This window comes from Muntiacus reevesi, chromosome 8 (genome assembly GCF_963930625.1).
Source record: "Muntiacus reevesi chromosome 8, mMunRee1.1, whole genome shotgun sequence".
Classification (NCBI taxonomy): domain Eukaryota; kingdom Metazoa; phylum Chordata; class Mammalia; order Artiodactyla; family Cervidae; genus Muntiacus; species Muntiacus reevesi.
This window is the reverse complement of record NC_089256.1, coordinates 47468420-47493319: the sequence shown is the minus strand read 5'-3', so window position 1 is coordinate 47493319 and position 24900 is coordinate 47468420. Positions and strand designations below refer to the sequence as shown.

Genomic DNA, 24900 nt, shown 5'->3' with positions numbered 1-24900 from the left:
GAAAACATTAGTTATAGCTATAGTTGTGGGATCTCCATCTACCAGATTCTCCATTTAGAAATATGATAGGTTTTAGTCTCTGTATCTTACATTAAATCATGCTGTATCCTTGATATCCTTGTTCATTTTTATTTCCCAAATGTTGTTTATAAAGGCATTCCAGGACTTTAAATAGGAAATTTGATTTTAGGAAGACAAAAATGCATGGCAGTTTAATCAATGGCTTGGTTCAGGGGTGGGACTGATGCCAATGATTAAACTACAAGCATTTTTATCTTCCTAGAATCAAATCTCCCATGTTGAAGTCATGGACTCAGTCCTAGAAGCAGAACTGAGACCATGTTTAAAGAACACAGAATCTTAAGTCAAAACACCTGGCTTTGTTTCTACCTGGTAAAGCCACTTAACTCCTCTGAGCCACAGCTTTTTCAACTGTAAAGGTAGGATATCTTTTCTTCCTGTATCAGGGTTGATGTAGCATACTGTAAAAGGCAAAGCCTGCTGATAGTGGTGATTTTTAGTTTTGAGACAAACCTAACTATGATTCTCCAATTATATCTTTCACAATGAGAAGAAAAAGAGTTTGGAAATACCAACTTATATTCTACTATTTGCAGAGTTTATTTCTATATTCTGATGAGATACAGATAACTTAGCTGTTTTCTTATCATCAGTCTTTGGGCTCTGATCAATAACTCTTATTGGTATAATTTTCCATTACTGTCATATTTATCTTCCTGGTTCATAAAATTGGCTATTTATTTTCTGTGAGCATCCAAATGAGAGAAAGGTAGTAGGAGAAATTTTGTAACAAACATGAGAAATATTGGCCCCACTAATCTTGAGCTATTTGACTTTTGAAACATCATTTAATCTCCCCGAGGCTCAGTTTTCTTATCTGTAAAATGGTAAATCACAAGGTATAGATGAATGAAATAATTACTGTAAAAGTATTTTGTAAACCATAAGATGTAATCCTATAAATGCATGGTTTACATAGATCATTCATCTTGGACCATAGTTTACCAATAGGTTAGATGGTATTTAAAGGTCACTTGGAGCCATAATATTCCATATTCCTTTCAAAATTCAGAGGCTGTCTCTATAACCACAGGATAACAGAGAAACATAGACCTGCAGAAATGAGGGCTGGGAAGAGTATTGCTGCTTGGGGACTTGGGAGTTAGGCCACCAATTCAGCTCAGTCAGGCTGAGGGGGGACTGAACATAGAGATTTACTGCTTCGTTAGGCTAAGGAAGCTCAGATAACCCTGACTTAGGAGAAGGATGGATTTTGGTTAGCTGGATGTGAATGTCCAAAATGATGATGCCACCTAAGCTGGGGAAGCTGGACCCTGTGCCCACGTAGGTTGCGGAAGCTGCTTTGGCTATGACTGTGTTCTCTAGGTCACACTGACAGGAAACCTAAGAGGCTCTTGCTACTGCAGATGATTTATCACAAGGCACAGTCACTTCTAAAACTTTAATCACAGGGAAACTGTCAGCCTCTCAGGTGGTTAACTGGAAGCCTGTTATATTTCTAGTATTTCCTAGTTAAAAAAAATTCACAATTTATGAGATTATATGTGTTTATCTTTCATGATATTATAGACTCTGACTGTGTGTCTTCTTAATTATCTCCATTTTGAAACAAATGGATGATACTTGTCCCTATGGCTGTCTATCTTTCAGTACTACTCCAAGTCCTTTGAATTTTTATGTACAGTGAACAGAATTAAATGGTATTTTCTATAAGAATATGAGGAGAAGGTAATATTTTCTCCTTTGTTTTAAATTCCTATCTTGATCATATCCAAATATTGGCCAGTATTTAGTCCACAGGGATAATTTAAGTCAATGTTTTTAGTAGACAAATAAGTACAATTTATTTTCCCATAGCTCAGAGCTCCAACATCCTACAAATCCATTTTGGCCTATTTTCTGCTAAATGCATGGCTCTGCAGGAATACATATGGGCAGTCATTTCGTTTTATGCCCACTAAATAGGTTTTTCAAATCTCCCTCAATTATCTCATAAATGTGAGGTCATCCTTACCAGAGTAGCAATTTTCCTGGAAAACAATCAGAGCATTTTGTGGGGTCTGGAGAATAATCTTAACAATTTTTCTAGAAGAAAGGGAGTATCTGGGTGGTCTAGGGCCCTGGACCATGGGAATCAGGGGAGTGGTTTCCCTTCAAGACTCAGCATTTCTCTGGAGATGCTGGGGCCATTTATCTTAGATACAAAGTCCTAAGTAATCCTTCAGAAAGCAAATCAGTTGCATTAATCAGTTTCATTTGTTCTAAATACTTGAAAATTATTTTTAGTCAATGTCTGTGATATCACTGTTCCTCAGAGCCCCAGTTTAATATAACTGTGGTATAATTGCACATAGGTTATGAAGGCCAAATCTAAACCTTTAACCTCTGAGCTATAATGACAGAGACATAACACACTGTTGTCCTCTCCCTTTCTGTCTCTATTAACGGCACTTCAATTAAGGTGTCCTTTTGTTTTTTGTTTTTGAGAGTACATTCCAAAGAGAAACTCTCAAGCTGGTGTCTAAATTTAGCTCACATGATCAATAATGACATCTAAATTAACTCCCTCTTTCCAAGTGTCAACAGTTTCCAAGTCAATATTTCCTGCTCCACCAACTTCCGTCAAACCTCGAATGCCTTCTCTGAAACTGGATTAGAAGACTCCCTAAAGAAAGAGCCCACGCTGACAAGAAGAACAAGTCTGTTTAATGAGGCATAAAGCCTTTTAACAGAACAGCAGTTCCCCGGCACCTGCAAGGTCTGATATCCTTTGCCAAGGCCTTCGTGGTTTCCTAAAGGCTGATCTCAGTCATCCAGTACCATTTTGAACTACAATCCCCCATGTGTCATTCTTGCCATGGTGAAGAGAAGAAGAAGGAATTTTCTTATTCCAGAATTTTCTCTTCTGGAATTTCAAATTCCAGAAGAACTTTTTTTTTTGCTCTATAATTCATGAAATATTGATTGAGAATGTATGCAATTAGTCAAACCTGGATGATCCATATATAGTTAATCTACTTCCCCACTTGACAAACTACCTATCATCCTTCAGCTCCCCATCCTGTACAGAATATATACTTGGAAGGTTAAAAATTAATTTCATTTCCATTTTCATCACAGTAAAAAAAAAAACATAATTAGAAAGTTGGCTCTACTATGAATTCTGTAAAAATTCTGTAAAAAACAAAGAATGAAAGCAAAATTATATGATGTTGTTGTGCTGTCGCTAAGTCATGTCCACCTCTTTGCGACCCCATGTACTGCAGCACGCCAGGCTTCCCTGTCTTTCACTATCTCCCAGAGTTGGCTCAAATTCATGTTCATTGAGTTGGTGATTCTATCTAACCATCTTATTTTCTGTCACCCCCTTTTCCTCTTGCTCTCAATCTTTCCCAGCAACAAGCTCTTTTCCAATTAGTTGGCTCTTCGATTCAGGTGGCCAAATTATTGGAGCTTCAGCTTCAGTCTTTCCAATGAATATTCAGGGTTGATTTCCTTTAGGGTTGACTGGTTTGATCTCCATGAAGTCCAAGGGACTCTCTAGAGTCTATTCTAGCACCACAATTCTAAAGCGTCAACTGTTCAACACTCAGCCTTCTTTATGGTCCAACTTTCACATCCACACACGACTACTGGAAAAACTATAGCTTTGACTATATGGACCTTTGCTGGCAAAGTGATGTGTCTGCTTTTTAATATGCTGTCTAGGTTTGTCATAACTTTCTTTCCAAGGAGCAAGAGTCTTTTAATTTCATGGCCACAGTCACCATCCACAGTGATTATGGAGCCCAAGGAAAGAAAATCTGTCATCATTTCCACTTTTTTCCCTGCTATTTGCCATGAAGTGATGGGACCAGATGTCATGATCTTAGTTTTTTGAATGCTGAATTTTAAGCCAGCTTTTTCACCCTCCTCTTTCATCTTCATCAAGAGGCTCTTTAGTTCCTCTTCATTTCCTGCCATTAGAGTGGTATCATCTGCATATCTGAAGTTGTTGATATTTCTCTCAGCAATCTTGATTCCAGCTTGTGATTCATCCAGCCCAGCATTTCACATGATGTACTCTGCATATAAGTTAAATAAGCAAGGTGATGATATACGGCCTTGTACTCCTTTCTCAATTTTGAACCAGTCCATTGTTCCATGTCTGGTTCTAACTGTTGCTTCTTGACCTGCATGCAGGTTTTTCAGGAGACAGGTAAAGTGGTCTGATACTTCCATCTCAAAAAGTCAATTAGGAATAATTTTCCTGTTATCCAGTTTATTGAGATGACCATGAACAAAGAGCAGAGGGGAACTCCCAGGTCTGGATTTTGGAGGCCTGGGCTCAAGTTTCAGCTAAGCAGCCATGAGGCCCCGGGAACCCTCATCTTATAGTACACCTCAGTTCCTCATTTGTAAAGTAAATGTACACCACTCTCTCTCATGGGCTTTTTCTCCTAAATTGAGATCACAAATGAGAAAGTACTTCTCATAAGAAAGAAATTACTATCATTTCTGTCAAGAGATTCAGAACTTGAAAACTCATCCCTACTCTGGGCCTGCTAGGATTTCCACCATGTCACCACGAGTAACATGTCTCCATGTCTCCAGACAATCAGGTGTGATCCCAGGATAATTAAATTGAAAAAAACCTGGATGGCAGTGCTGTGACCTGGCTTTGCTTAGGGCCCAGTGATGTCACCAGTGCTCAAGATGGATCTTTAGCACAGAATGTGAGGACTCAACACTGATTGGAAAAGAAGGGGAGCAGAGAAGGTAATTTTGCACATTATAATAAATAATATATAATAACTATAAAAGCATAGGCATTAACAAGGAATACCTTGAATAAAAGGGGCAAAGAAATAATTATAAAACATATTTTTGTTCCCTGTGCTAAATTAATAGACTTAAATCTAAAAGTTCTAGTGGTTACTGAACATGATATTTTGGACGGGGCTCTGCCTAGAGAAAGCAGGGGAAACGGGTTGCTTGGGAGAGTCTGGAGCAGAAGAAGCAAACACTGAAGTGCTATGGGATCTACCCTGCCAGGAAGTCTTCCTGGACATGTGGAGGGTGATGACGAGTTATTTCTTCAGTGTGACCTTTGTCTGGTGACCTTGCTAAGCTTCAGTGACTTCCTCTGAAAAGAGAGTAATATTTGCTTCAGAGAATGGTTGTGAGAATTGATCAAGAGATAGGTATAAAAGGTCTATGATACTCAATAAGTGGAACTATAATTATATTTGGATTTCTTCAATCCCACTTTGTCTAAATATGAAGTCACCAATCATTATGCTGAAAATTCCCATTTAGTCTGTTTATAATATAAATATGTAGTATTTTTAAAATGTATCATTGGTCATTGTGTGTATGTTCTTATAAATCCCTAGGAATGATATAGGAATATCCTTTAGAAGAATAGATAGTATCATGTCTCATATAGGTAAGAACTCTTTAAAATTGGCTTTAATGTGGCAAGAACATTTTCTTATAAGAACCACAAACACACTGAAAAGAATAATGGGAAGTGAATGATGGCTACCACTTATTATCAAGAATATGTCAGGTCCTTACTAGACACATAGGTGCCCCCAAATTAATCAGTCTGGCTCTAAAGCCTGAATATATCTATTGATAAAGGCTTTGCCTTTCCCATGAACTCTATGCAGGATCGAGGACAGAAAGGAAGAGAATGGATTCAGTGACTGAGGATGAGGACAACTTGGAAAAGCTCTGAGAAGATGTTCTCCTTAGATTGTTGTATGCCAGAGAAATAATGCATTTGGATGTAAGTCTGAGCCACTGGACCATTAGATCTATTTGTTAGAGTCAATAGACAGCAGACTAGCTTTCAGAAGCTAATACAACCATTCCTTAACTTACCTATTCCTAAGTTCTGGTCACACCTGAGGCTCTGTAAGCCTTACCCCATACCAGGAGCAGGCCCAGACCAGACTCAGCAACTGGAAAGCCCAGGCTGAAGGTGGAGGGCCAGGCTCACCTGTTTGACCTCGGCCTGGAGGTGCCGCAGTTGGAGGCACTGCTCAAGTCGCTTGTGGGTCTGCTCTGCGTTGAGCTCCAACTCATGCTGTTTCTCATGGAGAAACTCTAATAGCTCTTGTACCTGGGCTGCCAGATCAATGTCTTTTTCACAGATTAACTCAATCCCTGATTAAAACAAAATGTAAACAATTAAAAACCAGGCAGTACCATAAAGACTACATTTCCTTCAACATGCATATGAAAGCTGGAATTTGGAAAAACATCACCAGTAACCCTCCCAACCTCTGCATATCACTCTGTGAAAAGGGATAAATCACCATAATGGGCCTTTGTTTGAGATGCTCAAAGCACACCATCTCTATTGGATTAACTGATCCTTTGCCAGGGAACAACTCTTTAACAGATGATCAGCTCCTTATTAACTGGAGTCAAAGAGGTGATTTACTGGAGTCCATCCCTAGACAAGACCGCATACAGCAGTCCTTACTGGGTGGTTTGCCAACACCCAGAATATTCACAACGAAGCCTTTGGATTACATTGGGAGATACAAAACAAAGCCCAGAGATGCTGTCTCAGTAACTTCTGCCAAAGGCACGCTCTCTTTCAGCTGGTCAGATGCAATTCACAATTAGATGCTAAATGCATTCTGAAGAGAATGGTTGGCCAGTGGTAATTTTATTAGCCAACTACTCAGGTTCCCTAAAAAAGCACTCTTAGAAATACCTGCTAACTCTATTGTTTATCAAATACAGGCAAACACTCCTGATAACCATACCCCAGCAATATCACAGGGGTACTAAGTACTTGGCCTTCCCAGGTGGCTTGGCAGTAAAGAATTCACTTGCCAATACAAGAGACATAGGTTCAATCCCTGGGTGGGGAAGATCCCCTGGAGAAGGAAATGGCAATCCACTCCAGTATTCTTGCCTGGAGAATCCCATGGAAAGAGGAGACTGGTGGGCTACAGTCCATGGGGTCATAAGGAGGTGGACACGACTGAAGTGACTTAGCACACATTGAGTACTTATCCATTTAGAAAAGTCATCACACTAAAATTGTGCCCACAGGACAGTTTGTTCATCCTTCTACTGATTCAAAGCATTAGTAAGCCCCACCAGTCACCAACAAGGGCTCCCAATGTTTATTAATAAACTGCCAACCATCGGAGACGAATCAACACCCACCAGGCAGAAGCTGTGGCTCCACTCCTTGTGTAAAACCCCCCACCTCCCTGCCTTATTTTTTTGGAGTACCTCTCCCAGCACACAGGCATGTGTGCATGCATATGCATGCATGTACACACACACACAGTTTCTCTCTTCTCCAAACCAGCGCTCCTATTTACACATTATCACCAACAGGCCTAAAGCAGCCTTTCTCCAACAGATTTCTGCTTCAGCAAGGGTCACTAAGGAACTCTAAGATGGAGCAAAGGCACTGCCTAGTTATCAAGGTCCTTCTGTCCTCTAGTGACTTGACTGTGATTCCTTACTTGCTATGATAGAGTACAGGAATGCGTGAGACCTGTCCCAAATCAGAATCCTGATCTTGGCAGGTTACCTAAGCTTTCAGAAACTTCACTTTCCTTACATGTACAATGGGATTTTACATACTCACCTATCTCAGGAGCTGACTGGGAGGATTAAATGAGATAATATATAATATATATATATATATAAGTATCTAACATATGATGACAATGAACATGTTTTGCTCCTCAGTCCCACGGCTTTCCTGGTTCCTGACTCAAACTTTCAACTTTCTATCTTCTGACATTCATGTCTTCTTGGCTCCTATTTCCAACCTCATGCAAGTTGTATTATTTCTTGATTCTTACTGTCCAGCTATTTCTGATTCAGCCCTGCTCAGATCCTTGGCTTTTGGAAAATCCTAACTCTGGATTGCTTGCCTTCTTCTGATCCCTGACTTCACCTGGCTCCTCAGATTCTTAATTGTGTCCAGATCCTTTCCCTGAGCCCATATGCTGGAATCTATGACCTGGTGCAGTTGTGGTCCTGATCCTGACAAACAGAATCCCAACTAACCATGAGGTTCAGGGTGCCAAAGTGTAGTTACTTCCATGGAGATCACACTCAGAGGAGCCCAAAAATCTCAGTGTATGGCCACATAAAAAAAATTGCCCTTTTGAGACTCCCCCCTCACTCTGACTGACGCCATCAGAAATTCATCACTGCCACCACCAACACAGTGGCCTGATGCAGTGGGAGTGTATACAGAAAGTCTATACATGTGAAGGGAAATTCATTTCTAGAGCCAAAAATAGTGTTTTATATAAGACAATATGGGAGAGTGGGAGATTTTTTCTGGTGTTACATGTAATAATTTCAGTATCTTTCCATGTTTATTTTTTCTTTTGTTTTCATAATTCTAAGTCCCAGGTCCTGAAAATCTGTATCTGTGGGAGACAGAGAAGGGAATGGCTTGTTCTTTTGGCAGTCAACTCCCTCCACTTACTATTTTCAATTACCAAGAGGATGTGGTAGAGCATCTCCTTGACTGAAATAAAAAAAGATAAAGAAAAATTTCTACCTTTGCAGTGCTAGGCATCATGGGATGACCCTTGACCTCCACGTTTACTTCCTAAAAATGTAATTTAAGATCCACCTGCAGAAGTAGATCCTTGCTTCCAGCCACAATGCAGATTTTTTTCCATTTCGTTTTCATTCTGCATGCATCTCTGCTGTTTAGTATGCCAGGCTTGGGCTAAGTGTCTTTCTATGGGAAGCTCATGGCTCACACCTGTCACATCACATGCAAATGGGCTATCTAAGCCTGGTACCTCATCAAAGGGGCCAGCCACCTGCTTAGAACACCATCCAGAACAGGCTTCCTGCCTTCCTTGAGACTCCAGCCCTTCATTTTCATTTATTTCACTTGATATTTTTTTTTTTTGAGATGAACAGGAAATAAGATGGGTGAAGACAATGCCTACTGCACTTCTACACTCAACAACTCATCACATGAATGAAGTGAATGGGAGGAACATGCAGAGTTACTCCAGCAATACCTAGAAGAACAGAAACTCATGCCTCTTTCCTGGTGCCCACAAACACATTGACAAGTGTCCCAGCTAATATCCATCAACTGGTAAGCAGCATCAATCAATAGCAAATAGTATTTTTGTGTATTGACATTACTGCTTTCAATCTAATCTGAGGTCTGTCTTCCTTAGGGGCTCTCCAGAGATGGAATAAGATGTGTTTGTCTTTCCATCAGGTAATGAAATATATTCATACCAAAATAGTTTGTTAGCCTCTCTAGAGAAAGCTGTATTGTAATTTCTTTCTGATGTACCTCCACAATGTCCTGCAAATATCCTTGTCAGAACACTTCCATTGAGGTCAGTTCCTTACTAACTTGTCTGTGTTCTTATAGTAATGTAGGTTCCCTGGGGCCAGGGCCATTTCTATTTCATGTATCTCAGCTTCTTTAGGACCTAGCACAGTGCTTGACATATAATATTTCCAAAATACCTGTTTAATGAACACAGGGGCCTCTTTCAGGAAGAACTCAGGTAACCTGAGAGCTCTGGGGATAGAGTTAGGTTGGAACGCAGGCTCTGCAACCTATTAACAGTGAGTCTCTGGGTTCCAAATCCCCTCTGAGCCCACCTAAGATGGGAATCTGAACACTGAGTCCTCGGGATTGTTAAGAGGACTAAGAGAGATAAGGTAGATACAGGGCCTGGCATTCAGTAGGCTCAAAAACACCCATGTCCCCACTTTTTCCTTTCCCTTGGGGGAAATTCTGTGTTGATTACTGATGGGACTATTGAATGACTTATATTAAATGTAAATAGAAAATCTAACCATCAGATGTTTATGAGCTTGTTCAAAGTATATCATTAGAAATGATGATTTGGATGCTACTAGACTAGTGCTCTCAACCTTGGCTCAGATAAGGTTCATCACATAAGGAGAATTTTAAAAGTCACCATGTCCTGGCCACAGCCCAGACCAATAACATCAAAATCTCTATGTGTAGGAACCAGGCATCAGGAATTCCCACCTTAAAGTTCTCAGGGTGCTTCCAACGTGCAACGAAGATTGGGATCCACTGGATAAAATGGAACAATGGTCAGCGATCCAGGGACAGAGACATTCCTTAGGCTACACTCAGTTACCAGAACGTTCAGCATAGCAATTACTTAGGGCTCAAGGCTGCAGTTAATAATAAAATGTTATTTTGCTTTCCTTTGCTGCCAGATTGAGAGTATCACTTTAATTTCCTCATGGAGAGAGGTGGCTGTGGTCTAGGGTAGAGTTAGGTATTTCTGGCTATGCTGCCCATACTTGTAACATGTTTTTCAACTGTTTGTATGTTCTTTAAATATCTGTGTCTGCCTCAGATAGAGAACATCTTCTTTTCTCTTTTCTCCTCCCCCCACTCCTCTTTCTGTGTCACTACCTCAATTAACACCCAGTTCATAAATTACAAAGTCCTTTAATCAGGTTTTTAGATTAGTATTTTCAACCCTGGCTATATATTAGAATCACCTGGGAAGTTTAAAAAATCTGGGCCCACTCCAGACCAATTAAATAAGAATCCCTGAGGAGTGGGACCCAGACACTGGTATTTTTAAGAAGAGCTCCAGGTGATTCCAAAATATGTAGTCAGGCTGAGAACTATTGCTTTACATCAACTTCTTTTCGCTTGCTCTCAGAGCCATATTCCTTCACCCCAGGGTAGCTTACATTTTGGAAGAACACAGGCCTTTTCTTTCCTTTTATAACATAAGTACAATTATTTGTGGTCCATTATTTTTATGTATATCGGCTTCTCTCAGACTGATGTTCACTTGATTAATTCAGCAAACGTCAATATAGAGAATTTACTATGAGCGAGACATAACCACTCTGCTGGATGCTGGAAATGTAAAGAGAAGGAAGGAAATGCCCCGCCCTCGTGCTGCTGGAGAAGCTACAGGAACACAACCCCAAGAGAATTCAGTGTGAGCTAGAGTATCAGTACAATGTACAAAAGTTATCAAGCTTTACTGAACTCATACCAGGCTCATGTTTCACCCCACTGCATGCTCACAGTGACTCCATATGGTTAGGATTCCTATAACTGCTGTTTTTTAGAGGAAGGTGAGGCTTGGAGAGATTGGATAACACGCTCAGGGAACCCATGCAGTGGGAGGTATGATGTAGATTCCAACCCAGAAGCCTCTCTCTGTCTCTCCTGGTTGTACCCTTAACCTCTATGTTCAAAGAGACGAGTGATCCTCACGACCTACTTTAAGAATTAATTTAAGTGCTGGGGCTGGGTTCTTTCCAAGCACAGTACATTTTAAGCACCATTGCCACACACTCCAAAGAATTTTCATTTAAAGACCATGCACAAAGAGAGAACATGAAGCTTTGATTAAACCACGAAAGAAACATATGCACAAGATACACAGCTCCTGTCTTATTTCTAAGTTCACATGTAACAGTTGCATGGTCAGATAACATTAGGGAAAAGAGCTGGGGTATAACCAGTGGGGGCAGTGAAGCTTAATCATGGCAAGTGAGAACTGAAGGGAAGTTTAAGGATGAAGGCCCACCTTCCACACTAGACAGATGAAGAAACTAAGGTCTACGGAGAAAGAAGAGTGACTTCCAAAGTCAGACTGCTTGGTGGTGGTGCAGCTGGACCTTGAATTCTGCCGGCGTGTTTGCCCCAGCGTGACTCTTTCCAGCAAAACCTGCTACTTCCTAAGTTGAGGCCCAATAGATAACCCTAAATGATGTGCAGGTAAAGAAAATGTTTCCATTTTTCCAACTACACTTAAGGCTGATGTTGATTTAAGCAGAGGCTTTGTTTGGTTAGGGCTCTTAGCAAATCAGGTGGATTTAGTAGAACCTGGCTGAATGTTACAAAGTTCACACCTAAAAGTAAGTGTAAAGAAATTCCCTATTTCTATTTATTCCTATAAAAATCAAAGCATAAGCCCTTAATTCAGCTTGGAAGGCTACATAGCAACCAAATTCATTTTTCTAATTGTTCTTTTTCTGAGACAGTAGTTTTTTTTATCTCTAGTTCAAATATAATTTATTAGACATACAAGGCAAACGTCCAGCCCATTTGTACCCTATTTCCTGTGTCTCTGAAGTTCTGCATTCTTCAGCTACCCAGGTTCTTGGCAAGGCCCACTCTCAGTCCACCTTCAACTTCCACTCCCAGTCTCAGCTCTGGTGTGATGCCGCCCTCCCTCCAAGCCAGAGATGAGATAGACACCTCCTCTGCAGGACAGGCACATGGCAGCAGAGAGAGGAAGCTTCCCTGAGAGCCCTGGAACCACTCCCCTGGAGGTCTCGTGAGCTATGCCAGACTGAACAGCTAGCCGAGGAGAAGCAGGGAACAGCCGTCCCAGCAGAAAGGGCTGAAGAGGCCAATCAAGGTTCTTTTGACAAAGCTCATTTCTAGAACAGGATATGTGGGGGTTGGCAGCCCATCTGCCTGGGGTGTTTTCACCCACTCAGCCCTCATGGTTAAGGTGGCTGCCAAGCACAGCCGGTCTACAGGGACTGCTAGCTCCTGGCAGTCTTTCTGTTACCAAGGATATCTGGCTCTTGGACAGAGGTGCGCTTGCCCAGGATCATACCAGCACCTTGCTCTTAAGTGCCGCAAGTTTTCAGGCAGATGAGGCTCTCCACCTGCGAGACACATCAGTACTGAGGGATGAAGGGATAAGCATACCTGCAGAGTTTCTCTGCACAGCCTCCTTCCTAGGTACTGTGTCTGCATTCTCTCATGTTTCCCTATCTTAGTTGGATAGCCGGCTATCTCGAGGATCATGAGGACAAGTTATAGGGTGAAACATTGAGTCCAGACAAGGTTCTCCACCAGTTTTCCCCTTCCGTAATAAGGCTTTGAAAAGGTACAGCTGATAAAATGAGGTTCAGATTCCTAAATCTGGGGTTCTGTCTTTCCAATCAGTTCATGAGCGATGCTGGTGCTGCTGGCCCAGGGCCCACACTTAGAACAGGTCCTAGATCAACAGTCCTAGATTAGTGCATCAGAATCACCTGGAGGGCTTATTGTTGGGCCTCATGCAGCAGAGATTATGACAAGGCAGGTTCTGGGGATGGGCACCTGAACTTGCATTTCTAACAAGTACTCAGGTAATGCTGATGCTGCTGATCTGGGGACGACAAAAAATTGGAAGTTGCTGTCCTAAGGTACACCAGAGATATCGGCTGCTGTGATTAAACCTTCACGATAAAAAGCAGTGATTCTCAGCCCTGGCCGCACGGTGGCATCAACTGAGAAGGTTTTGCCAAGTCCCAAGTCCCATTCAGAGATGCTAAATCAGAGTATCTAGGTATTGTCATTTTTTAAAATAATCCCCAGAGAGACTACAAAGTGAATAAGGGCTCCTCCTGGAGCTGTGTGGAGCATGATCTGCACCCTGGAAACAGTGTCTCACAGACAGCTGCAGCCTGTTCACAACACAAATGAACATTCAAGGAAAGATAATGCTGATCAAAGTAAATAGAATTTACTAGATTGTCTCTCCTCCGGTTAGGAGTGAAGTTCCTTTGAGTGCTGGTATGTCCTGTTTCAGGTCATTAAAAGAAGCACAGTACCCTAAAGTCAAGTTTGATTGCTAAGGTCTGCCTGACAATCTTATGATTCTAAATCAACAGAGACATGGACCAACCGTGTTTCAAAGAGTTGATGGCCTGAGCTCCTGCCTGCCTCTTTCTGGGGTGGTAGAGGACCTGGGATGGTGGGGGTGAGGAGACCTGGGTTCTGGCAGTCCACTAGTTTAAGGCCCAGACCAATAACTTCTTCCTTCTGGACTAGGGAATTACTATGGCTCTCTCCAGCTCTGAGTTCAAAGGCTGTTCTGGAAAATGGTAGGTGAAACTTAAGGGTTCATGCATTTGTTGGATAAACAACGAATAAATTCTAAATAGGAAAAGAAGTCTAGTCTGAATAACAGCCATGTGTTTTTTGAGAAGTTATAAAATTATATGACCTTGCCATAAATTTTGTAAGTACCTTACACTCACACACAGACCAGTGATAAGAAAAATGAGGACTCTGAGAGGGCTTCCCTGGTGGCTCAGTTGGTAAAGAATCTGCCTTCAATGCAGGAGACCCTGGTTCGATCCCTGGGTTGGGAAGTTCCCTGGAGAAGGGCACGACAACCCACTCCAGTATTCTTGCCTGGAGAACTCCATGGACAGAGGAGCCTGGTGGGCTACACTCCATGGGATTGCAAAGAGTCGGACACGACTGAGTATCACTGAGAGGCATGGACTGGAGATGAGGAGTCAGCCCTGCGGGTGGAGGACAGGGCAAGAGAGTATGTGAACAGCAATAGCTACACATCTGAATACAAGTAACAAGGATGGCTGAGGGCATTTGGAGCCCACCTGGTTTATTTCTCTAGACCACTATGTTTGTGAATCTGTGCTAATTTCCATCAGTGCTTTTTCCCATTCTCCCCACAGCACCATGGAGAAGGCAATGGCAACCCACTCTAGTACTCTTGCCTGGAAAATCCCATGGACGGAGGAGCCTGGTAGGCTACAGTCTATGGGGTTGCAAAGAGTCGGACATGACTAAGCGACTTCACTTTCACTTTTCACTTTCATGCACTGGGGAAGGAAATGGCAACCCACTCCAGTGTTCTTGCCTGGAGAATCCCAGGGACGGCGGAGCCTGGTGGGCTGCTGTCTATGGGGTTGCACAGAGTCAGACACGACTGAAGCAACTTAGCAGCAGCAGTAGCCACGGCACCAGAAGAACCTGGTCCTGTTTCTGTCTTTATGATAGCTAACTGGGCAACCTCAGACAAACAATTTCAGCTCTCATGCTTCAGTTTCTTTTTTTTAAATGGTTCAAAACTCTCTGTTTCTTGTACCTGTAGGAAGAGAATGAATTAGTGGAGTGGAAATGCCCCTTGGAGTTAGGATGATTGATGTTCTTGTTTTCATCATCTCCCTGCTGGACACATAAGCACAGGACAGGTCTCCTACCTGAGGCCTGAACCTCCATGATATACTGGTGCAGATCCTGGCCCTGCTGGATGACCTCAAAGGTCATGTTGTTCATGGCTAGCTTCCGCTCTGTGTGGCGCTGCAGCCGCTGTTCCGCCAGCGTTAGATCCTCCGTGTTGAAGTCATTCATCTGCCGAAGCAAATCCTCATTCCAAGCGTCGAGCTCTGCTGTCACCTGTAAGGGAACCACTGTCAGCGCAGGTTCACTGGTCCACAAGAGACAGCTATATAGAAGTTCACTGATTCTGAGCATTATTAACTAATCTAAGTCAGATCTGACTCTGCTTGGCATCTCTTTCCTGACCCCTAGACTATGTTTAATGATGTTTAATGATGCCAGGCACCATGTATGCATGCCTTTAACAGGGTTCTCCCTGTGTTTCAATGTCTACAACAGCTACTTTGCTGTACACCTGGAACCAACTATGCTCCAGTATAAAATAAAAATGTTAAAAAATTGTTCTTCCTGTGTTTTAGTGCCTATAGCAGCAGCAAATACTTAAATGATGAATTATGGTTTAGAAAGGCTTTGTATACTCCACCTCATCCCACCCCCAATAACCTGAGACACAGACAGGGTGGAGATCTCTAGGTCCATCTTACAGAGAAAGAAGCTGATACTCACTCACACAGATGGAATGATTTGCCCAGAGTTTACCGTGCTCATGAGGGACACAACCTGAGGACATAACTCAGTTTCCCTCCTTACTGCAAAGACTTAGTCCACCATACCGTAACTGTTGTTCTAAAGATCTTATCATTGGAGAAGACCTTAGAATTTAAGTACTGAGTCTAGCTTCAAGAAACAAGCAGAAGGCTGGAGAAGTCCAGGGGATGCCTGAAGGTCACATAATTGTTTAGAGCTGGTGTACACCAAACCCAGGGGTCCTGATCTGTTTCCCGTGTTCTGGGTACAGGATTCTATTACTCACAAAGGGTGATGCCTGGTAATAGTGACTAAACAAGGTGTAAATGTATAGCTTACCACTAGAAATCCAAGATTACACTCTATTGAAAGGCACACATGATTCTAATGAAGACTGAAGCATGGGATGAAGGGAAACTCTGCCCTGATATGGATTTGCTAATTGGTTATAGCTCTACAGTTTCAGTCACATGATGTGCCCTCATTTACTCTCAAATAAGCGCCTGCACACAGAGACTGAATCCTACACTTTGTTATGATCACTGCAATCAAACACACAGGCACACCTCAGAAGTAAACTGGATAATAATTCCACATGATATACAAATCAAACAAAACCTTTTCCAAAATGGGTTTCAGGTGTGTTATCTTGTGAAGTACCTGTGAAGGCAAAGGTACAGGTAGTGTCACTCTCGTTTCTGGGAAGAGGCGATGGAAGCCTCACCCCAGATCACACGGTGCAGTTTGGTCCAGGCACCCTAAGCACACAGCCCAGAGACCAGCTTAGTGATTTTCATCATGCTGGGAGTCATCCCAGCTGACATGTGGCAAAACCTTCCATTTTAGCAGTTACCAAACACTGCTATCCAGGAACATCAGGAGACAAAGAGAAGGAAAGACCAGTCTGATGCAGCCTGTTCACAATAGGAGATGGTGCTGTTCCATGCTATGCCAGGGCCACACAGACCCAGATGGGAAAGGCAAGCAGTCCCTCATGAGAGGCACAGGATTCCCATTCTTTGTCTGACAGTAAGACTTTCCTCCATTGAAAGTGCAGTTACTCTCTTTGAAGCAGAAATAGGGAAACTAAAAATATTACCTTCACAAGTCAGACAGAGGAAGACAAATATCATATGATATTACTTATATGTGGAATCTTAAAAAAAAAAAAGGGTACAAATGAACTTATCTGCAAAACAGAACTAGAGCTACAGATGTAGAAAACAACATCACAGTTATGAGGGGTTGAGGGGGGCAGAGTACACTGGAAGATGGAGACCGACACATACACAGCACTGTGTATGAAACAGACAGTCAGTAAGAGCCTGCTGGGCAGCACAGGGAGCTCTACTCAACACTCCGCAATGGCCTACGTGGGAAACACATCTAAAGAAGAGTGGATACTTGTACAGCTGATTCACTTTGCTGTACATCTGAAGCTAATACAACATGGTAAATCAACTATAGTATAATAAAAATTTTTAAAAAAACCCTTCACTGTCATGTGTTCTCACCTTATGCCCCTACCTCTTTGCAGGTCAACTAAGGGATCCACTGAGTTCAGCCCAAAACCTGGTATCGATTTGTGGGGAGTTCTTGGTGATTTGGGAATCAGCAGGTTGGCAGGCACACAGGTTTTTGTTATAGCCTATCTTTGAAAAGCACTTCATTCTCTAACTAGAGAAGGGAGTTAAAATGAGAAAAATAAGAGTGAGAACTTATAATTGTGGGCTTCCTTGATGGCTCAGTTTGTAAAGAATCCTGCCTGCAATGCAGGAGACCCAGGTTCAATCCCTGGGTGGGGAACATCCCATGGAGAAGGAAATGGCAACCCACTCCAGTATTCTTGCCTGGAGAACCCCATGGACAGAGGAGCCTGGTGGCCCACAGTCCATGGGGTTGCAAAGAGTCAGACATGACTTAACAACTAAACCACCACCAACTTATAATTTATAAGAGATAGTTTATAGAATGAATAGGACTGTATAGGCTAGGCCTATAAATGTTTTTCCTTCTTGTATTTAGAAAAATTGAAGTAAAATTTGCATACAATAAAATACACAAATATTCAGTTCTATGAGTTTTGACAATTTTAGATATCAGTGTAACCGTCACCAAAACCAAAATACAGCACCTTTCCATTACCCTAGGGACTCACCACTTCCAGTCAGTTCCTGCCCACTGCCTTCAGGTACTACTTTCTGATTTCTATCATCACAGACTCTTAGATTCCATATAAATGAAATCATTCAATATGGACTCTCATGTCTGGCTTCTTGTGTTCAACACACTGTATTTAAGATTCAACTGTGTTGTATCCGTTCATTCCTTGCTACTGCTGAGTACCGTTCCATGGTGTAGAGACACCGTGATTTGTTTACCAGTCCTCAAGTTGATGAACTCCTAGGTTGTTTTTAGTATTTCGCTATTATGAATAAGGCTGATGTGAAAGACTTGCACTAGTCTTCTGTGGACACAGGTTTTCATTTCTCTTGAGAGTCACTTAGGAGTGTGATTGTAGGGTCATAGGATAAGTGTATACTTAACATTTCCAAGAGGAATTTCACATTCCTGTGAAAGTTCTAGTTGCTCACCATCATTTGGTATTATCAGTCTATTTAATTTTAGCCATGCTAGTGGGTGTGAAGTGATATCTTATGATTTTAGGTTGTATTTTCCTGAAAACTCCTCATGGTGAACACATTTTCATGTGGTTATTGACGGCTGGTATCTACTTTTAGAAAGTGTCAAGGTTTTTTTTCTCATTTTTCAGAACCTAGGTTATCTTTTGATTATAGATTTGTTAGCGTTTTTAATACATGTTGGATATAAGTCATTTATCAGATAATATAAGGGAAAGAGCCCAAACAAAATTTTTAGTCCATTTCCTTGCTTACAAATTTAAGGGAAGTAAGAATAAGACAAGCATGAAATAAACAGTCTGCTTTTTCTTTACATTTTAGCTTTGGCTTTGTTTTCATGAAACTGAGTCAATGAAGAAGCTGTTTGCTGCAGGAAGACCCTAGAGAGGTCCCAAGACATGAGTCTGTGGAGTGGAAAGGCAAGGTGCCAAGAGTCCTCATCAGAGCAGAGCAATGAGGAGGAGGCTGTAGCTTCGAGAATAAGGCTCAGAGGTCTGGTATCTTGAGATTCTGAATTCAAACCAAATGTGAAATATGCCCAGGATTCTATATCTGGTGTTTCTATATTCCTTCCTTCTCCTTCTCTACCTACACTACCCAACACCATTAAGCTGAGAGGCCCAAGTCTGAAATGAAGCCTGAAGAATGAGAATTTCAAGAAGCTACTCAGTGCAACAGCCTGACTTCCAAGCTTTGCTCCTTGGGTCTATACACTCTTTACTATCTCTGTGTCTAACTCTTCCCAACCCCCAAGAACTGAAGCCCAGAGCAGTGAAATAGTCTGATTTATGTATTTCAAATGATGGCTGGAGTTTAAATTATTTTCTTTCCTGAGTATTTTCTGTTTCCTCAAGGAATATTCTGTTATTGGCTTCCCCCTCTTCACCTTTCTAGGGCACAGACTGGCACAGAGCAGGGGTTCATTTTTTAAGGGACAAAAATTTGTTTTCAAACCTGAGGTTCACTTTACTGCTAATGAACAAACCTAGCTTTCTAGCCCCATCTCATGCTCTCCTGTTATGTGAACGAAGCACGTGGCTTACTCTCTGTTGTGAGAAGTTGCTCTGCCCTCTCCAGCCACCTTCTCTCGTCCAGCAGCCCTGAGACATACTTGTTCCTCCTCCCAGTCTACTCAAGTCCTCACCACTTTCCAAAGTCAACTCTGGCATGGAGTTTCATGACAACCCCCAGAACCTGATGTTTTTCTGGTTTATCTCATTACACAGGACAAGGGTTAATTTGGTAGTACAGAAACAAAACCATGAAAAGAAAAACCTGTCTGGTGGATTAATCTGGTGATCTAACTCCATTTGGAGAGGAAACCTGGAAGAATTTGTTCTGGGCAGAAACTAGGGCCTGAACCAAATGGGTGAAAGATGGAACATAAGGTACCCACAGGACATTCAGCTTTCAATCAACCTATTTTTTTTTTTTCTTCCACTCAATTAGCTCCATCTCAGCTCTTGGCTCACTCAGTTCCTCTCTTGGCTCTGATGGCCACTCTCTGCCTCGCTCTTCTGAATTAATTGAAGTGTTAGGATATGATGACCTCTTTGAGGGATACATTGGCAGTGTTTTCTATTCTAACAATTATCTACTCCAGAGTCACAGCCATAAGGGAAATCAGAGAAAAGAGCTAAACAGGAATTTAGATAGGATAAGAGGCAGTGGGAAGTGGGAAGGCACTTCAAAAAGAAGCTCAAAGCTCTCCTGCCAGATGAGAGTCACTGAATCCAGTGTTCTGCAGCCCAAAACTGACTCCAGGGACTTGGTTTAGCAGTGGCCTTGGACTCTGTTCTCAGAAAGCCCTCTTCTTTGGCTCCTCCCATTTTTGGGGTCCTTCCCAGTAGTTATGTGTAGAGGATACTTTCCCACCCCCAAGTGTCTTAAAGAAGATATTTTACCCTGAACTGTGTATTCATTATGGGATAGACAGTATTTACCACTAGCTTCCCAGGTAGCACTAGTGGTGAAGAACCCACCTGCCAATGCAGGAGACATAAGAGACAGGGGTTCAATCCCTGGGTGGGAAAGATCCCCTGGGGAAGGACATGGCAACCCACTCCAGTATTCTTGCCTGGAGAATTCCCATGGACAGAGGAGCCTGGCAGGCTACAGTTCATAGGATTGCAAAGAGTCGGACACGACTGAAGCGACTTACCACACAGTGTTAAGCATTTGATTTTCTTTTATTTCATCCTTATAGCAACTCCTCACAGCAACAACATGAGAAAACAAAGGCACAGAGAAGTCACATCATTTGCCTCAGGGTCTCAGAGTTGGTGGTGGCAGAACTGAGCACTCAGCTACAAGGTCAAGGGCTCTTAACCATGGTGTCATATCAACAGAGCTGGTCCAAGAACTAGCTTCAGGGGGTAGCTTTCTTTTTATTTTTCTCTCTTCAGAGAAGTGCCTGTTTAACCTTTCCTCTGTTTTCTTCTCTAAAAAAACCCTCACAAACTCATTGTAACTCCATTTTCTTTACTTCACATGAACCTTTAAAATCAATCATGTGCTTTGAACAGATCAATAAATTGTATGTTTGTGGCTTTATATAAAGCCAGGAATAACTTACCCTTTCAAAAAACACACAACCTTCCCCTAGTAAGATATTTTTGTTGACGAGTTTGGTAAATTTTAAAAATTGATTCTGAGTACTTATATACTTAAAAATATACTTTATATACTTAAACTATACTGAGTACTTATACTCAGTATAAAGGTCATATTAATCTAACTGGAATTCTTTGGTCCCTCAGAAGCCTTTGGGGCTTCCCTGTGGCTCAGACGGTAATGAATTTGTCTGTGACGCAGAGGACCTGGGTTCGATCCCTGGGTTGGGAAGATCCCCTGGAGAAGGGCATGGTAACCCACTCCAGTATTCTAGCCTGGTGGGCTGCAGTCTATGAGGTTGCAAAGAGTTGGACAGGACTGAGTAACTAACACTTTCACTTTTATTTTCAGGAGCCTTTGCCATGAACAGGAGAAACATCTGCAATCTGGCATTGGGGTGTGAACACTGGGTTGTGGCAGAGAGAAGTGTAACCTGCCCTCTGCATGGGCACATTCTCTTTACGGCAAGAGCAAATGCCTGTGGCTCTCACAGCAGTTACATGAACACTCAGGGATCACCTAACAGAACTGGGTAATAAATTCAGAGAGAATAAGATGGGATGTTTGCTTAAAATGTGGATGCAAATACATATACATATTTATATATACAAATATATAGCAAATTTGTATATATTATTTAGGCAGTTTATTTATAATAACAATGCTAACTACAATGTATTACAGTGTTAAGTGCTAGGTACTTGAGTTCTATGTGTTAACTCATTAAATCTTTAATAACTCTATGGACTGGGAATTATTATTCTCATACTTATTTCTCAGATGAGAAAACCAAGGGAGTAACTTGCATAAAATCATACAATTAGTAAAGCTGGTGAGACAGGTTTCAAACCCAGGCCCTGTAACTCATACTGCATACTCAGTGACTATACTACACTGCCATTCAGCAAAGAGTGAGAGTGTGTGTGTGTGTGTGTGTGTGTGTGTGTGTGTATCAACACTACATATGTTATGCACATTAAGGTCCAATCCCATTCCAACTAATAGTGAGGAGGAAGGGTCTAAGGCATTTCACTGTGGTAAGATGCTCTGAAATACATGAGCTGTCAATGCAAATGAACATCTTTCTGTTCTATAATGTCACTATTTATATTAAAATGAGAAAACTGAAGGCTAAATATTCTTCACTGACCTACAAGTGCTGGCTGGTAGGAGAAGAGATATTGCAGCTAAATAGAGTTTCATTGCTTTGGGAAGGGCTATTTCATCTACAATAGGTTTGTATAGTTACATGTTCTTTGGACTGCAAGGAGATCCAATCAGTCAATCCTAAAGGAAATCAGCCCTGAATATTCATTGGAAGGACTGATGCTGAAGCTGAAGCTCCAATACTTAGACCACCTGATATGAAGACCTGACTCACTGGAAAAGACCCTGATGCTGGGAAAGACTGAAGGCAAAAAGAGAAGGGGGCCTCAGAGGATGAGACGGTTAGATAGCATCACTAATTCAATGGACAAGAATCTCAGCAAAGTCTGGGAGATAGTGAAAGACAGGGGAGCCTGGTGTGCTGCAGTCCATGGGATCACAGAGAGTCAGACACGACTTAGCGACTGAACAACAACATATTTATGTGTATTACCACTGTGAAACTAAACTAAATTACCATAGCCATTTGTTCTTCTTGTAGTCTACTATTAGGTTCTTTTCTGTTAATCAATTAAAATGATGAGATTAGTGAATTCTAATACAGACTATTTAAAAAATATATCATGGAATTTCATTCTGTTTTAGAAATATATACAATCTGTCCAGAGTTAAAATATTTATGTATGTAGGTATAAGGAAACCTTTGAGGATACTGCAAGAAGCAGTAAGGAAAAGCAGGACTTAGCAATAAAGAAATCCATGCAGTTATTTTTTGATTTTTGTGAAAAAATGTAAGAACACATCATAACACTCTAACTGATGAGTTCCAATGTTTGGCTACCTAATTTCTATTCTAACTGGATAATTTAGATAATGGAACACAACTTTTACGACCAAGTTCATGTTCTTTTTTTCAGCATCATCATGATTAAAATTGAGACCTTTTAAAACCATGACTGATACTGAGGGGATCTTGAGTCTTTATTTTGCCCATATCTTTGCCTCTTAATCAGTTTGAGATTCATAGAAATCTACTGTTTTCAAAAAAAATCTCCCCTCTGTTGAAGAGCTCCCATGATATATATTGTTCACCCATTCTAGAACTTACCAATGCTTAAGTGTCAGAACAGGTTATCTCCCGTGAAGGCTAAACACCCCATGCTGGAGTTTACATTATTTCCTTCTACTGAGTTCCCTGCATCTTTACCAGAAAGAAGTGGGCAGCATTTGAACCTTCATAATGTCACCTGACTTCAGGTCCACAGCCCCTTACCCACCCCATTACAGAATGATCTGAAAGCTTCCATTAGGGATCTTTGATAATTTAGCAAAACAGGTGACATTCCAGAATACTAAAGCTATGTAAAGAATCCTTTTTTTTTTTTTTAATGGAAGATGTGAGGGGAAACTGCCAATGATTCTGAAATCAATTTGACAAAAGTCTAGAAGAAACTGTCAAATAAATATTTTGTGAGAATTTTGGTTTACTTTATTGCACTTATTCTGTATTTCCTTTGCAAAAGATCTGGAGTACATTTAGAAAAGGCTATAGGGATCCCAGGGGAACCTACAAAGACTGATCCCAAACACATCTTACTTTTTTTTTCTTGATATAGTTACTATGTTGGTGAGTTTGAGGCACATTACAACCAGGAGAACAGCAAGGCTTTGCAGAGTCTAACACTATCTATGGAGGGCTATGAAATTGGACCAGAAGATGATGTGGCCCTTTAAGGAATGACTGTGCAGGCTGATGGCTCTGTGTCACTGAAGGAAGATATCCAGTGAAGCACCACAGAACCCTGCCTGACCTGGCCAATATTTCAAATTGTTGAAACACTGTTAGCAATAATAAATTAAATATATTTTGATAGGCTGAAGAACTGCGCCAGAAAAAAAGAGAGTAAAATTTGAGAGGAAAAATACATAAAATGCTTTCATTTAAATTTTTTAAAAAGTCAGTGTATTGGAAACATGTACCCAAAAAAACCAGCCAGGGGTTTTTAAGGGAGCAGAAGTGTCAAAGGACAGGTGATGAAGTCATAGAAACGTCTCTTGGGCTGTGGGTGTAGAACACCAGTGTCTTGGACACACAGCTCCCCCAGGGTTGGTGGGGATAGGGTTATAAGCCACCGTGGATAACTAGAGTCCAGCCACCAGGGGGCAATGAGGCAACAATGTGGACCCAGGAAATGGGGAGAACACTGGGGCTATATCCCATAGAAGGGCTAACAGTGAAGAGAAGTAGCTATTGAAGTTTTAGAGTCAGAGAGGACTGCAGAAATAACTTTCACAATCTCAACACTTTCTGGATAAAGGAAAAGAGGCCTATGAAAAACATTTTCAAATATTTTTAAAGCTTCCAAAAAGAGGGAGCAGATTTGTTCTGTTTCTCCAGAGAGCAGAAGCAGGAGGAAAGGGCAGAAGATCTTGGTTCAACACAATAATGAGATCCTGAGTTCCCTCCTCTCCTGAATTCTGCTTCTGGGCTCTGGAGATATTTTGGTAGAGAATGGATGGCAGTCTTCAGAGATGTCAAACCCCGGTCATCAATTTTTACCTGTCCTCCAGGTGTCATCTTACTGGGAAACCTTCCACAGGCAGTCTGAAAAGCTAAGCATTCTTGCCTCAGTGTTCTCATTGATCTGTAAGCCTGTCTGTGTCATACATTATCGCTATGGGATGGTTCTGTTTCTGTGGTTCTTCCCAACTAGCCCCCAACTAGCAGGGACAGTTTCATCCACAGTGCCCAAAATAATTTTTGAGGCAGAGTAGATGCTCACTAAATGTTAATCAAGTTGAATTTCTGTTAGGTAAAAGGCTGACTGAACAATCTCACTCAAG

The 24900-nt window shown here is 41.5% G+C and overlaps 1 protein-coding gene across 12 annotated transcripts in view; it reads right to left on the bottom strand.

Annotated features, from left to right (window-relative positions):
• KALRN (kalirin RhoGEF kinase) overlaps nucleotides 1–24900 on the bottom strand; it is a 678650-nt gene that overhangs the window by 285966 nt on the left and 367784 nt on the right. For all 12 annotated transcript variants that reach the window (XM_065943374.1, XM_065943379.1, XM_065943376.1 and 9 more), the window contains exons 14-15: nucleotides 15028–15223; nucleotides 6029–6195 (exon numbers count right to left, since the gene is read on the bottom strand). In XM_065943374.1, the coding sequence (XP_065799446.1) occupies nucleotides 6029–6195; nucleotides 15028–15223 (363 nt within the window). The remainder of the gene's footprint in view (nucleotides 1–6028; nucleotides 6196–15027; nucleotides 15224–24900) is intronic.